We start from the raw sequence: 16385 nt of genomic DNA on the forward strand, positions 1-16385 counted from the left end.
TGTTGTATGATACCGTTTTATTCGGGAATTCATCGCGGCCCGAGAATTTTGACACTAGAGCGGGGCCATTCCCAATCAGATTCGTTCAATTCTAATTGGAAAGACCCCGCTCTAGTGTCAAAATTCTCGGGCCGCGATGAATTCGGTTCATCGGTGGATAAGTCCATCCCGAATAGACGAGTGCACCGATGAACATTGAGTTCACTGAGCCTGAAATTTTTTGACAGCACAGCGGGGTCGACTCTCAACAACTTCTACTCAGAGATGCATCACCAAAATGCGCAAATAATTTTTTTCTTCGATTTCTCACATGAATTTCCTTTTAAACTGATGCTTATGCATGTGTTAATGCCCTAGCCCATATTTTTACAACTTCATCGCGAAAACTAGATGTAATAAATTAAACAAATTTTCAGCTGGGTAGAAGTTGTTGAGAGTCGACCCCGCTGTGGTGTCAAAATTCGCGGCCCGAGTGAACTTTCAGCGGGCGGTGCACTCCCCGAATAGATTTTTACAATTCATGGAATCGTTAATATTATAAGATGTCTGTAAGAGGAATGATAACAATACACGTAATAATAATAATGCTATGATTGTATGATTGGAGTTATAAATTAAGGATCATTAAACATTTTTGAAGTATTATAGCATCAATGATAACGATACATTCTATGATCCAGGAATAATATTCAATAATTTAGATTTGATAGATTACTTCACCGATCTTGCTTATTTTCCTTTTTTTCTTGCAAATACGGCTTAGTTTACTATTCAATGCGTTCGTACCTTGCTGTCCACTCTAAAATCCTGTACTCCCGTGATGATTTGGGCTGCACTATCACCGTGATTTGTGGGAGATGTCTGGACATGATGTAGCGTATTGACATCGCGTTGCGATGTTCCTCCCATCTCGCCTCCCGTTTGATATCAAGTATCTTTTGCTGCACTTACTTGTACATAGCGCCATGACCGTCGCACCGTTCCGAATCAATGTTCCACAATTGAGTCTTTACAAAGTGTAGACTATTTGAAGATCTGGAACCACCTTGCGCGATATCTTCGAATCTACCTCCTGCTGATTTTATCTGAACGCTTTTTTCACAATCACATGAAGATCTCGGATAAAACGTATTAAACTGCTACTCAACCTACGGATCCAATCAAAAGTGTCTTCAGAACACTCGCGAGCACTTACAGCATATGGCTTTGAACGTCGAGTGATGGACAAAAACACGATCCCGGTAACAGCAGCCCGATTCCAGTTGTAACTAATAATGAACAAAAAAAACTTTAAAAAAAGAATAACGATTCACCGTGCGGTTTACGAAACTGTCAGAATCTGACGGAGACCGCAGGGGTGTAATTTTTTTATGTCGAAAAAAAAGGTTTGGTGAAATATTTCCGTTTTGTTTTGATCATTCACTGTATCATCAAGTTAATGATAAAGTGATTATAAGACGAATAATTCCACAAAAATTTTGTTCGAGAAAAAAGGCATATTTGAATGGTAACGATACTTAACAACCCATTCGGTCTATCATTAGTAGTCTAATTATGATAACTGTTATCATTAATATGATTAGTTGTATCGTTGATGAATAATCCGGGTTATGATAACACGAATAATTTGAAAATGATTACCTGTACAACTGTTGTATGATACCGTTTTATTCGGGTCGTCTATATGAACATGATAGACGAGTGCACCGATGAACTGAATTCATCGCGGTCCGAGAATTTTGACACTACAGCGGGGTCGTTCCCAATCAGAATTGATCATTTCTGATTGGAAATCTTTCACTTCTGATTGGAAGCGACCCCGCTGTAGTGTCAAAATTCTCGGACCGCGATGAATTCAGTTCATCGATGCACTCGTCTATTGGTTCATGGAATCGTGAAAATTATAAGATGTTCATTTCTCGCTTATACCCCAGACAGACATGTGATACGAGTGTGATTCCTGTACAACGGTCACGACAACGGTATGCAGTGTCAATAAAATTCTAACAAGACTGACTTGAACTGAGAGAATTTTCAGTATGGCACTAATTTCAAGCGTAATTGTACAGTGATTCTTGTACACTGGGAAAAAAATCTTCATTCCTTCTATGTGTCCGGGACATGGATTTTTGCAATGGGGATAAACAAATGATTTCCATTAGTGCGACTCATACTTTTGATGAGACACCATACAGCAGCGACTCATACAATTTGGAGCACATACTATTCATGTGCTAATTTGCCTGCTCAAGCGGGTATTGGTTGCATATGCTTAGGATGTGGTTTGGCACATGGATATTTGCCATTAAGTATGAGGCAATTTTCCTGAGTGTATCACATGTGTGTCATGTCAGGCTTATTCTGCGCGACGTGTGAGGTGAGACGGACGGTTTCGTCTCACTTGACGTGAGACGACTAATGTAAATCAAATGGAGCGAGTCGACTTTTGTCACCTCATTCGACTCGTCTCACCTCACACGCCGCGCAGAATAAGGGAAGATTCCAGGGGGTGAGAAACTCGGCACAATGTGCCGGGCACACTTTCGGCACACTTGCTGGCACAAGCTGGCACTTTTTTAGATTGGCTGTCATAAAACTGGCATCACTTCTCCATGTTTTCGTTTTCAACAAAAAACAAAAAAAAAAACACAAAACAAAACAATTTTCAAAACAAAACGTTGATACACAAAACACGACTCTGATGGAAGTTCGTCTTGTATTTTCATGTAATGTTAAACGGTTAAACGGGTTAAACTAAAACAAAGAGGTCTTCCAGGGCATTTAGAGAGGTTTCGGACTTGATTTAGATGCACCCGGAAGATGCCATCGGATGTATTTTAATAATAAACGGCGGGATCGCAAGTCCTTTGAAATATAATATTTCGGATGAGATACGGCGAAGGTTAGAATCTGGGGCTCTAGAGGCAATTATATGAAATTTCTGAGGTCTCCGACCAATATTTTTGACGAAATATTCTGGTTTATTTCTCAAATGAAGATGTGAATGTTTCTGGGAGCTCACCTGGGACTGTAGCAAAATAACGAGGTTTCACGAAGTAACAAAACTCTGTGAAGATTGGAATTTTATACAGAACAATCGCTAGAACTTTTTGATTGAATTGAGACGCCCATCGTGCCAGCGATTACGAATGTCCCAGGTTACTAAAATGCTACATTTCTAGGCTTCTGCGCTTGAGATGGTCATCACAGATGGCGATCCCTGTGTCGATCACAAATTTTCCAGTTTGTGGTGTAATATTTTGGCAAAAAACAACCTTCTCAGCCACAAAATGGATAGAGGCAGCATCACGAGCATCAAACAATATTTTTTGGTTATGACTGAACACAAAACGAAAACCAAAACAAACGCGTAGTTGCCAGATATATAAAAAAGTCACATGTCAACTGACAGCATGACTGCCAGTACGGCGGCACACTTCGGCACATCGCCGGCACATAGGCACAAAATGAAGTGTGCCGAGTTTCTCACCCCCTGGAAGATTCAAATATTACGTCCATCGTTTTTCGGGATTTCTAGACCCCATCTCCCCCCTCTGTCACGCAATTTTCCTATACCCAATACACGTACTGTCACACTTTTCTAGACACCCCCCCCCTCCCCCGAATGTTGGACGTAATTTTTGAACGTTCCCTAAGCCTGAGTGTGTTTTTGGAGGCAAAGTGGAAGTGCCACTTTTTTCATTCGGATCGGCCGCGCCGTCGTCGTTCTAGCGATTGTTCTCTTAACGACCTGTATAAAATTTCAATCTTCACAGAGTTTTGTTACTCCGTGAACCCACGTTATTTTGCTACAGTCCCAGGCGAACTCCCAGAAACATTCACTTCTTCATTTGAGAAATAAACTAGAATATTCCGTCAAAAATGTTGGCTGGAGAACTCAAAAATTACATTTTATTGCTGGTTTTACTGCCTTTAGATCCCCAGATTCTAACCCTCGCCCTCGCCGTATATCTCATCCGATCCCGCCGTTTATTAATAAAATAATTCGATGGCATCTTCCGGCCAGGCGCATCTAAACCAAGTTCGAAACCGTTCGAAACCTCTCTGAAAGCCCTAGAAGACCCCTTTGTTTTAGTTTAACCCGTTTAACCGTTTAACATTACATGAAAATACAAGAGGAACTTCCATCAGAATCGTGTTTTGTGTATCAAAGTGTTGTTTTGTGTTTCTTTGTTGAAAACGAAAACATGGAGAAGTGATGCCAGTTTTATGACAGCCAATCTAAAAAAGTGCCAGCTTGTGCCAGCAAGTGTGCCGAATGTGTGCCCGGCACACTGTGCCGAGTTTCTCACCCCCTGCTTCTATATTATAATTTCTCATAAAAATCATGTAACGATTCTTAATAAAAATTATATATTAAGTGTCCAAAGTCGGATCCTGCCAGTCGTTTCCCGGCCACCGGAACCCATTGCGCTGACCAAATCCATAGGATTTCACTGGAGGATGCGGGTGAAAACTTCTGTTGTTGCTTCGGTGGCTTTGTGGCGCGGAAGCTTTCGGTCAATTTTGAACGACCCTAAAATAAACCGCAGTAAAACAATATATTTTTCATTAATATGCAAGCGAGGACGCAAGCTTACCTTTACAATTCCACAGCTGAATCGATGAAAAGACCTTGGAAAAGACAGATTTTCGTTCGGATGTCTAATGATGACGCCCATCTTGGCCGTCTTGATGGCGGTTGGAAACTGACTTGCCAAACTTAAAAAGTATATGTGGTTCCATATATTTTTTTATTGTCTATCCGGTTGGAATCAGGACAGACATTCAATCAAAAATTGCCATTTCCTTGGACCACAAGTGTCGCATCTGTTTCGCATCTAGTGCGCTGCGTTGCTGACAACAACGGGAAGGATGCGCACTACTTTTAACATGATTCAAAAACGTCGCGAGTTGGGTCGCGTCGCGACTTGATTGTGCGAAGTCCGGTTTGGTGGCGGCCCGACAATACTATAGCAGAGAAATTATATCTGTTATGTTTGACCAAACATAAATGTGATTGACAGGGTACATAAGCCTCATGAGTTACCTCATAAAAGCTAAAGAGGTGTCAATGACAGTTATTTACTTCACGCGTCGCGTTCGTAACACTTAGTTTGCCTGTGCGTCGTATTAGGGCGCAAGATCGTCAATATTGTGGATTTACCGGCTACTTGTATTCTACCGGTCGCTTCAGTATGGCCTCCTAAGTAGCCGTTTTATAAAAAGAGTAACTTAAAAAAGTTTTTAAACATTTTTATTGTATGCGCTATTCCTCGTTGCCACTAGCTATTCAGCGACATTCAATTTTTGACAATCAAGTTGATTTTTATATGAAAACGGCTACTTTGTAACGGCTACTCAAGTAACCGGTAGAATACAAGTACAGTAGACGTTCGGTCGGTGCAAACGGTTTAACTGCAATGCTTTCTAACTGCAAGTCCGGTAAGTGCAACAAATTTGCAGTTATCGCACCGCCAAACGTCAAAATGGTGCGCCATGTTAGCCCTAATGAACAGTCGAATGAATTTTTCGTTCATTTTACGTCAATTGACGGCTTGTTGACACTGTCAGGCGTTGCAGTTATCGAATTTTCGTTCGCTAAGTGAAACGTAAACATGTTGCAGTTATCGAACGTCTACTGTAGCCGGTAAATCCACAATATTTTCTGCTGTGTAGTGATTACACTAGACCACTAAACAGAAGGATGTTTTAGTTCAGTGTATTTACCAGAACCTGTAAAACGTTGCGCGACTTTATAAATGTCGCACACCATACTTGATTGTCTTATCATCATTGTTGAGATGTCAAACATCAGTCATCATCATGATCATCATCACATAAACAAGCACCAGTTTTTGCTTTGAGAAGAATTACGGATTTCCTTTTCATTTGAATCTATCGAAAAATACCTAAATTATCATGGCATCGTCTTCATCGAACGAAGCATCTAAAGGCAATGAAGAGCTGAAACTGGACACCAACCCGCGAACGGTAACGAAAGCTACGGAAATCCTCGCACCACTGCCCAGCGATGCGGTGGAGAAGAACCTGGATAATGTCCTGGAGGCTGTGAAGACCGTGGACCAGACGTGTGATTTCAAACGGTGCAAGCAGAAAACGAACATGATGGGCAGCAATTGCGGCTTCTGTAAGCAAAGGTTCTGCTTCAAGCATGGCCTTCCGGAGGTGCACGGATGTGGCGAAGCAGTCAAACGACAGGAACGGGAAGAATTCATGCATCCTCTGCCGGCGAAAACCGTGCAAGCTAAGGAGGATCTGAAGAAAGCACAGAGCCGACTGGACCAGAAACTGAAACAGATGAGCCTGGGTCGGAAAGCGAAGCCTTCTGGAGGAGGTCCATCCGGTAGCAAAAAGAAAGGGAAATCGTAGGATATAATCATAAGACTTTTTGATTCGGATTTATTTTATTTCAAATACTAAGGAAACACTGAAATACACAATGTTTGTTACATGAGTAAACTAATTGATAAGTATTTTATTTCGTAGTACATAGTCTGTAGCAATGATTAGTTCAATCGCATTCTGAAACAAGTCTTGAAGATTGTCCACTCTTCCTCTCAGGGGCGACGGCGTCTTTCCGTTCTTAAGGGACATAGTTGGGATTTTTCCTCAGAATGCAGAAACCTTCCATGATGGGCGTGAGCGAAATGTACTCCTCGGTGGCCAGTTCGGCACGTTCGCCCATCGCCAGCAGGACCGGAGTGGTGTGCGTTTGGAAGCCCGTGATGGTTTTGGGCTTACCGGCTTGGCCAACGACGTCGACGGCCTGGTGAAGTGGAAAATGAAAAATGTTAATTCGACGACTTCCGGTTGTGCAATTCTTCAGAGATACTTACCATACCGACGCGCACTGGGACCGGACATGGGCTGAGGTCCTCCGTGAATGTGATCAACATACGGGGCTGCATGGCAGTGGCCAATGTGTACAGCAGGTAGTGCGATTTGCCCAAGATGACTGAAAATGGAAATTTAACGGTTATGAAAGAACTACAATGAAAATGCCAATCACAGTCACTTACTGTTTTTGACATCCATGAAGGAAACGAGGGTGGCCATCAGTCCAGCTACTGCCACTGGGCTCATAAGCTGCCGGTCGCTGTGGTACGGGCTGAGGGTGAGCGTCCCCTTGCCCAAATGCGTCAGTCCCTGTGCGATACGAACCATGAAGAGGTTGTTAGGGTCCTTAGCGTGGTACTGGGCCAGCTGACGAAGCATAGCGGCCAATCGAGCGTTGTTCGTTCCGGCTCCCACGAGACCCATGGCAAAGATGGAGTTGTGGGCTACTTCCGCATCGCTGTCATGCGAGAATTTGCTTAGCGTATCCAGGATGTTCAGTTTGGGGTTTGAGACGGAGATCAAGCCCAGAGCCAGAGGGACAGCTCGACGGATGCACGGTTCGCAGTAGCGGAGCAGGTTGCCGAACGACCGGAATGCCATTTCGGATCCAATTTCTTCGCCCATAGCGATGAGGGCAATTCCGAGCACGGCAACAGATTGACAGCCGGAGAGATCCTTCTCTTTGTCTTCCTTTTCTTTTTGAGCAGCTGCAGCAGCAGCGGCAGCATCTTTCTTTGAGGAAGAACTCTCGCTCTCCGAAGCAGGTTCGTAGTGTTCCGAGCAAAGGTGCAGTAGCTGTTGGATCTTTAGAACGTTACCAGTTCCGGCGTAAGCGCAAATTTCGACCATAGTGGTGGCCATTGAACGGAACGGTTCCTGGATAATCTCCAGAGCTGCGATCACGGCTTCGGCGGCTTCTTGACGTCCGAGATAGACCAATCCGAGACCAAGTGGCAGGAAGCGAGCGTAGGTGTCCTTCAGTTCCAGCTCCGAGCGATCCATAATGGTTTGAAGCAGAACCTCCGTCACTTCGCTATTGCAAGAACCAACGGCAATCATACCGAGGGACAGAGCAGCGATTCCCATGACTTCCATAGTAGATCCGGTGCGGCGTTCGGAGCTGAATACCGATCCAATCAGTTCCAAAACAACGGATCTGTTCGATCCGGCATAAGCCAATCCAAGGCCGAGAATGGCCCCGATTCTCATAGTACTGTTCTGGTGGAGGACATAATCGGACAAAAGAGCCAACGCCGGATCAACTTCGTTCCGCACGCCGCAGTTTACAATACCGCAAGCCAACAGAGCACCCGACTTGATGTAATCCTCATTGGAGTAGAGATACTTATCAATCGGAGTCAAACCTCCATCGACGTCCCACAGCAGAATCAACCCCAAGGAAGCCGTGGCGCTCAGCATGCCGTGTTCCTTGTTCTTGTAGAGCCACTTATTGCCGTCCTCCATCAGAAGTTTGTCCTGTCCGAAGCCGGCATTGACGAAACCGTTCACGAAACTGGCGGCCAAGTTCTGCCGTGCCGAATCAATCTGCGATCCGAACGGAGTGCGAGAATTGTCCAAATGGGACTTGTAGACATCCTCCGGCGTCTTCGGTTCCATAATGTCCAACTCACGGGCCAAATTCAGGAAATGATTGTTCAAATGCGAATTCGACATGATCTCCACCAGATCATCGTAATCGTTGGACCCTTCCGGCAGCTCCAGGAAAATCTGCTGTCGTCCCAGCATGAAGGCCAACTGCTTCTGAATGGCCAAATCACCGCACGAAGTAAAGATGTCCTGAATCAGCTGCATGTCGTTGATCATCAGAGCTAGTCTCATCGCTTGCGTGTGCATATTGAACTTCCGTGACAGATTCAGCGCACACTTCAATAAGCTAATGTTTTCCGGTTCCGGGACGTACGGAACACAGCTCTGCAAATACAAACAAACCCTCGGATAAGCGCTCTCATCCACGTAGGCTTCCAGCAGATCCAGCCGCTCGATCTCCATCAACAGATCGCAAGCTTCGGCCTCGGCATTGTGCGCCATATTGTACGGAATAATCTGATGAATCAAGCAGATCAACCGCTTCTTAAAATCCTCCGTCGTTTCCGGCCAATTCGAAGCGATCTCCCCACTCAAATGCCTTACATACTCGTGGCCCCAGTCTCCGATGTTCTCATTACTATCATCGCACAGCAAACGATACACCAAACACTCCTTTCCCGTTCCCATGGTCATCGCCAGCACTGAGATGATCTCCGCACACAACTTGGTCGTTCCCTTATCCTTCAGCGACGCCGTCATCGTCTTGTGGATCTCCTTCATCGTCTCAAAATGTTGCCTCATAAACTTCAGCGGCTTCGGAACCGACGTCATCGAGGTCGTTGACGCCTTGATCAACTTGGCCATCGCTTCCAGCGCCGGATGATACAGCTCCGTCGCCGGTTCCTGCAGGCGCTCCACCAGCATATTCAACTCATCCTGGAGCTGCTTATCCTCATCGCTCTACAAAAAGGAAACAAAACTCCATCTCAAAATGACAAAGCATCTTTCGGCAACACTGAATGAAAGCTGAAAGCGACTCCACTCTTACCAGTTCGGTTTTTTCCTCCTCCTTTTCCTTGGTCTTGCCCTTGACGGGGGTTTCTTCGATTTTCTCCGCCGTGGACATGGTTCCTTCCGCTAGCAGTTATCGCAACAGTAGTAAATAAACTTCGCGAATTTCACAGTGAAAATTAAAACTTTTACGGCACCGATTCACGACCGCAGTGCAAAAGCAGACAAAAATTGACGATGAGTTGTGAAAACAGTGTCACTGGCAGTGACAGCACTTTGGAGGTTAGGCGGAGCTGTCAAAAGTGAAGCGAAGGAGCCGAGCGCAATGAGAGTATATTACAGGTGGGGAAGAAGAAGAGATGGCTATGTATTAGTAAGGAAAGAAAAATGTAAACACAAATAGTGACGTCACTATTTGACACGCGTTCTTATGGGAGCTCGCTTTGATTGTAGTAGTGACATGTTTTGCACCGGACACGGATCTCACGCACACGAAGTATCTTCTTCCTCACCTCTATGAGCCTCTGCACGAATTTGCCCTGTCCTGCTCACTCCCACAGAACATTTGAAAACAGCGCGCACAGTAAAAGTCAAATTTGACTTTTACTGTGCGCGCTGTTTCTAAATTTTCTGTGGGAGTGAGCAGTACGCCAGATTCGTGCAGAGGCTCATTAGACTCTCATTGAGCCGAGCGGATGTCGACAGGAGTGGGCGATCCTTCACTTTAGTCGACATAATGCCCGATCATGAAAACGAGATAAAATGGGTACACGGAAAAATATTATAACCCAAAGAATAAGTTTTAAAAACACAAATTTGACTAAACTGCTTAAACTTTTAACTCAAAGTTGGGTTGTTTTCTCCCTCGCCCCACCGCAATGTTTTCGAAAACAAAGAGAGAAGCACCGACACATCCGCTGCTCTTCCGTGGAAGAAGCCAAATTTGGCTTTTCTTGAGTTAACCCAAATTTGCGTCAATTGAGGCCTCCGTCGGGTGAAAATAACTTACCACTGGGTTAATTTTTTTGCCGCTCTCAAACGAAAACTACTCACTCGCCACTATCGCTGTTTGACGCAAATTTGAGTAATTCCACGGAAGACCGGGATTGCGTCAAAACAACTTAAATTTGGGTTCATTTGTAGTTCCGTGTACACTGAAATATTTTTTCAAATTATATTCATTTCTGGAGCTCGATTTGAATAGGTCGTATGTACTTTTGTCGATTAAAAATTCGATCAGTCAGATTCGCTTATTGTAGCGAAAACCGTTGAAATTGAACAAAGTTGATACATACAGCAGAATCCTCGCAAAATAAGCTTTCCGTTCCATCATTAAAAGTTTCAAAAATATTTTCCATATTGCTACAATAACTAAAATAAACTGATCGAATTTTATATCGACAAAAGCACATACGACCTATTCAAATCGAGCTCCAGATTTAATTTAATAATTTATTTATTGTCGCGCTTATCTTTTATTAGAGTCCGGTGGCGATCGTACGCTCGCAAGGTATAGGGCACTGCACTGTTTTGATTTAGTATGGGATTTTGACGTTTCGTGGCCTTGTTGTCTACAAAATTTCTGTAAGAGTGAAAGAAAAGAAGATAATTTCATGCACTGCCCTATACCGCCGCAGTGACACTCGTAAAGCAAAACAAAAGAAAATATGTACCCGCAAAAAAAAAGAGCATGATGTGGGTTTCGCAAAGTGACAGATGTTTTTGAATGATCAACGCTCGATATTGTTTTTATGTTGTCTGCTGTATGGTATCTACAGTGAAATGTATTGCGAATGTATTGTAATGTAACAATACAATATATTTTATTTGTATTGGACATTTTCACGAAGGGCTGCACTGACCCTAATAGTGGTTTCGCAGTGCGGTGTCACAAACACTAATGCAAATGTACTGGTTGAAAATATGCCCATTTGATTTTGCTGGGAACAGCTGATCTTTGTTTACTATTTTCAACCAGTAACTCACCAAAACACGATTTATAACGATTCGGCCTACTGACTTCCATCATCAGATTTGCAACGGGGATCAAAACCCGAGCCAAAACCCTTAAGATTATTTAATAGATTTAAACTTCTCAGATTCTACATGGCGACAAAAATGAGTAGAGAAATATTTCGGGAAAAAATAAGTAAAAGGTTCAAACCATTGAGTTTGGAAGTCTTTGGGGTACAATGTTGGCCAAGGCTTCGATTTCTTGGACGGTTTAACAGTATGTTATTGGCTTATGATTTAGGTTTCGCTTGCGCTACAGGCTTTTTAAGGAGTACCTCCTTGGTGAGCAGACGACTGTTCTTACTAAAACGCTGGCTAACAGGCTAACAGAAAACTTGAGTTGCCATCATGACTGTCACCCTCATTCTTGACAATGAGCTATTTTACGAGTCGTTTCGGATCAGCTGATCGCTTATTTCATGAATGAAAATTTGACAGGAGGTTGCGCCCAAGCCCGTGAGTGTTAATATCAATATCAACACTGTTGTCGTTTCGTAAAATAGACTATTAATATTTAAATAAATATTTATCGTGGAGTTTCATCCTCGGTTTCATCTCTAAGGTGATAAATCTGCATATACTGCTCAAAGTGGACTTCAACCTACAAGGCGGACACTACACTTCTGCGGAGGAAACTTCCTTACTTCAAACACTTCTTCCACGTTATATTAAAACCACTTGGAATTAGCTTGACTGTCTCGACTCACTGATGGACTTCGACTGACTTACTTTTATTTCATACTCGATGAGCGAACCGCTCTCTTCATCATTTTATCGAACGCACATATTCATTTGAGTGCCTAAATCTAAATCGTTTAACGCATACATAACAGTTCTTCCCTTTTTCAGAAATTGGATTAATCTAATTAATGCAATTGTAAATTTCAGATAACAATTATTGAAATAATTGAATGACCTATTCGCTTTCAGTGCGACATGCACCTAGCCTCTTCTTTGATCTAGTTTCGATAGGGCTTCTGATCATCACTTTCCTGTGTTTCGCCTGTCGTTCTTCCGATTGAAGTTGTGCTTCAGGAAACCCTGGGAAGTCTTGTTCTTCCTCGATAGATACACGTCGACGTTTCTGGTTATTTCTCACCGGCATAATCACCTTAGAGCGTCGATTCGGATGATACATCTTTTTTAGCTGACTTCTGTGTGCCGTCAAAACGTGGGTTCTTAACGCAATCATTCTGATCTCGTTGTCCTTTTTCAAAACAGCAATTACGGGCGAAGCCCATTCGCTCGCTTTTACCGGGGTTATAACGCCTTGTTCTTCCAACATATCCAGGTGTTCAAGAAATTTGTCCTTAATTTTGTAGGGCACTTGATACGCACGTTTGAATATTGGTTGATCGGGTTTAATTGTCAGTTCAGCCTCATACCCTAAGGCTTGTTGCTCTTTGGTCGTCTGTTCAATGTTGTTAATGAATAGTTTTTTCCAATTTGGATAGAAAGCCTCCATCCAGTCCCTTCCAAGCAGCGGAATAAAATCCCTCTCACTTTTCAACACTATCATTGTGGTTTTGATTTCAAGGTCGTTAATGCACACTCTTACAGAAATCTGTCCCACTACTGAAAGCTTATGGGTGGTACGCACCTGATAAGAACTGTGGAAAAGAATAGGCCAAGAAACGATCAAGAAATGATTTCGCTGTTAAAATTTCTTGAGCGGTCCGCAGCTGGAAAGAAATGAAAATTGTGTAACGCTCGTAACGCCTGCCGTGCAAATCAAATGGAGCTGTCACTTTTCCTCGCGGAAAAATATTCCGTTCAATTATTCCTCACGGAAAAGTGACATTTCGTCCCATACTAATCAGTTGTCAAAATTCCTTTGGTAATTAGAGCGATTTTTTCTTGAGTGCTTTTCTCACCATCTGCGTACTAGACTTTAGCACCATCTACCACAACTAACTTCTTTGTACAAGTCAAAATAGGAATGTGTTTAAAATATTTTCTGTAGAGGTTCTCACTCAACACTGCTACAGCTGAGCCAGTGTCGATTTCCATAGTGAGTTTAATGTTTTCAATTACTACCTCCACTAAGCATGGTTCAGTAATGCTGTTCACGCATGAAATTTGCATGCAACTGATATCTGACTCCGCACTAGAATCACGTAGCTTCAAACGATCGAATTTGCTGACTTGCTGTGATTCTACAACCTGTACCTCATCAACAAACTTTACAGCACTTCTATTTTGCAATATGTAACAATTCCGCCTTATATGTCGCCTACGCTTGCAATAGTTACAAACTGCGTTACTGTGCGTATTGCGATCATATCTGTCGCGGCTATTATCACGCTCCCGACTGCTATTCTGCCTGGTAAATCCATTATTCCTACCCTGTCCGCGATCAAAACTCCTGCTTCTTGAACGATATCGGCCTGAATATCCAGCTTGCTGTTGGTTGTAATCATCGTCTTTCTTTCTGCCTAACCGATATTTAACAGACATAACACCTGCACCAGGGTTAGTACTTTCAACTTCTTTGAAACGCTGGCCCGCTAGTTCACTGCTTATTATTAACTTTTCAACCTCCTTCAGTTCGATATCATCCTCCGAAAGCAATTTTTTTTGTAAGTTCTTATCCTTCAACCCAAAAATCAATCTGTCTCTTATCGCCTCATTTTTGAACTCTTTAAAATTGCAATTTTCTGCCAATAAATTGATTGCCAACACAAAATTTTCTGTAGACTCATTTAGTCCCTGGAACCTATTTGCAAATTTATAACGGTACATTAATGCAGGTTCCGTTTTGTCAAAGCGAGCTTTAAGTTTTTTAACAATATCCTCATAAGACAGGGTGCTCACGTCTTGCTTAGGAAAGAGTAACTTGATTTCATCGAATAACTCGTCACCACCTAAGGACATGAACCAGGATGATTTTTCTTCATCTTTCACCTTGTTAATACGACAGAGAATCTCAAATCGCTCAACGTAGTTGGTAAAGGACCTGCCAGGTTGGTAGTGATCGATGGAACCAATGAGCCCAGAATTCGACATTTTAATATTTTATTCCTATAACGGAAAAGAAAAGGTCTTTCTTACTTACAGGAATTCAGCTACAATCCTTCGCTCACCGTACTATCAACGATAACGATATACAACTTGTATTTTTTTTGGTGACCACGGCATCATTTGTGACCGGTATATGGGGCTTTTCGTTTGTTAGCCTAGTTTATGACCGACCCCTTAGTTTGACAGAAGTCAATGTCAAGGTGACAGTTAGTTCTTATTATTGTTTGGCCTCGGTTTTGGCCGGCGCGAGTGATTTCTCAGAGCAGAACGGTTTGGTTTAATTATAAATCATTGATCTAATATAAATATAATGAAAAGGAAAAGCGACAAACTGGATGCCGCCAACGATGGTGCTGATGAAGGCGTATTCAAGCGGGTCCCAACAACTATTCAAGTTCCCTAATAGGCGCAAGGAACGCCGGCTTCAGATCCATCGACATTAAGAACTACTTTGATAGGAAATTCAAGCGCAAAATACTCGAATGAGTGTGTGATGACGAAACGGATGCAGCATCGGATGTCCTCGAAGTAAAATTCCGACGGCAACCTAGCCGGCCCAGTGTAACACATACTCTTCGGGTAGCTGACGACAAGGAAGACGGTGACCGATCAGTTTACGAGTCAAACGGATTGAGCCAGTCACATGATTTCCCATACCAACGTCACCGTCAAGATATGGGGTACAAAATTGGCACTATTTTTTTTTTAATTCAGATGATTGGCTAGTGCGACGACAAAAGGGGTAGATGAGGCACACCCCACATTTCTACTGTAAAGTTCTGAAACTTGTAAATATAAAGAATTACAAACCGCATTAGTGTTGTACATTATAATGATTTGCTCGAAAATGAGGCACCATACTCACTTCACTGTTGTATTCTTTCAGAGGTCCTACATATTCTTGACTTTTTTTTTGGAAATTACACTGGGATTCGTGACCATGTAAGCTAGTTATTTCAGCGTATTGTGAGTGTCACGAACTGATGGTTTAATTTCCGTTCCAGTAGAATTTCGTAAAATGAGAAATTTATCCACTGGGGTATTTTGCGTTGTCCGTTGCCTAATTGTAGTGTTGGTTCAGTTTGTCCGAACTCTTGTTAAAGCAGTATTTCTTAGTATCCCAAAATAAAACTATATTTCACGGGGAATTTCTCTACTGTATGTCGAAAAGTTTGAGTAAATTCTGGTTTCTAAAACTTCTTGAAATGGAATCGATTTCAAAAGTCAACTACACTTGCTTCACCATGCGGTGGGAAGACTTGGTGAACCTACAAAGCAAAGGCAAACTATGACGATGAGCAAACATCACCCAAGAATTTCTGGAGTAACTCCTGAAGTTCTTGGATGGCGGAACCAATTCCAAAAGTCAACTATACTTGCTTCACCATGCGGTGGGAAGACTTGGTGAACCTACAAAGCAAAGGCAAACTATGACGATGAGCAAACATCACCCAAGAATTTCTGGAGTAACTCCCGAAATTCTTGGATGGTGGAACCAACTCCAAGTCAACTACACTTGCTTCACCATGCGGTGGGAGGACTTGGTGAACCTACAAAGCAAAGGCAAACTATGACGATGAGCAAACATCACCCAAGAATTTCTGGAGTAACTCCCGAAATTCTTGGATGGTGGAACCAATTCCAAAAGTCAACTACACTTGCTGCACCATGCGGTGGGAGGACTTGGTGAACCTACAAAGCAAAATCAAGCTATGATGATGAGAAAACATCACCCAAGAATTTCTGGAGTAACTCCTGAAGTTCTTGGATGGTGGAACCAAATCCAAAAGTCAACTATACTTGCTTCACCATGCGGTGGGAGGACTTGGTGAACCTACAAAGCAAAGGCTAACTATGACGATGAGCAAACATCACCCAAGAATTTCTGGAGTAACTCCTGAAGTTCTTGGATGGTGGAACCAATTCCAAAA

At 42.8% G+C, this 16385-nt stretch overlaps 2 protein-coding genes across 2 annotated transcripts; one reads left to right on the forward strand and one right to left on the reverse strand.

The window, feature by feature from the left end:
- Nucleotides 1–5708: 5708 nt before the first annotated feature.
- Nucleotides 5709–6487, forward strand: LOC134284728 (DNA-binding protein SMUBP-2). The gene has a single exon (XM_062843906.1). The coding sequence runs from the start codon at nucleotides 5923–5925 to the stop codon at nucleotides 6391–6393; it is 471 nt and encodes a 156-aa protein (XP_062699890.1). The 5' UTR covers nucleotides 5709–5922; the 3' UTR covers nucleotides 6394–6487.
- On the reverse strand, nucleotides 6408–9695 carry LOC134284727 (26S proteasome non-ATPase regulatory subunit 2). Its single transcript, XM_062843905.1, has 4 exons — nucleotides 9458–9695; nucleotides 7044–9369; nucleotides 6861–6979; nucleotides 6408–6790 (listed from the first exon to the last, which is right to left on the reverse strand). The coding sequence occupies exons 1-4, from the start codon at nucleotides 9533–9535 to the stop codon at nucleotides 6608–6610; spliced, it is 2706 nt and encodes a 901-aa protein (XP_062699889.1). The 5' UTR covers nucleotides 9536–9695; the 3' UTR covers nucleotides 6408–6607.
- Nucleotides 9696–16385: the final 6690 nt, after the last annotated feature.

The sequence above is a fragment of the Aedes albopictus genome, unplaced genomic scaffold, assembly GCF_035046485.1.
Source record: "Aedes albopictus strain Foshan unplaced genomic scaffold, AalbF5 HiC_scaffold_634, whole genome shotgun sequence".
Taxonomy (NCBI): Eukaryota; Metazoa; Arthropoda; class Insecta; order Diptera; family Culicidae; genus Aedes; species Aedes albopictus.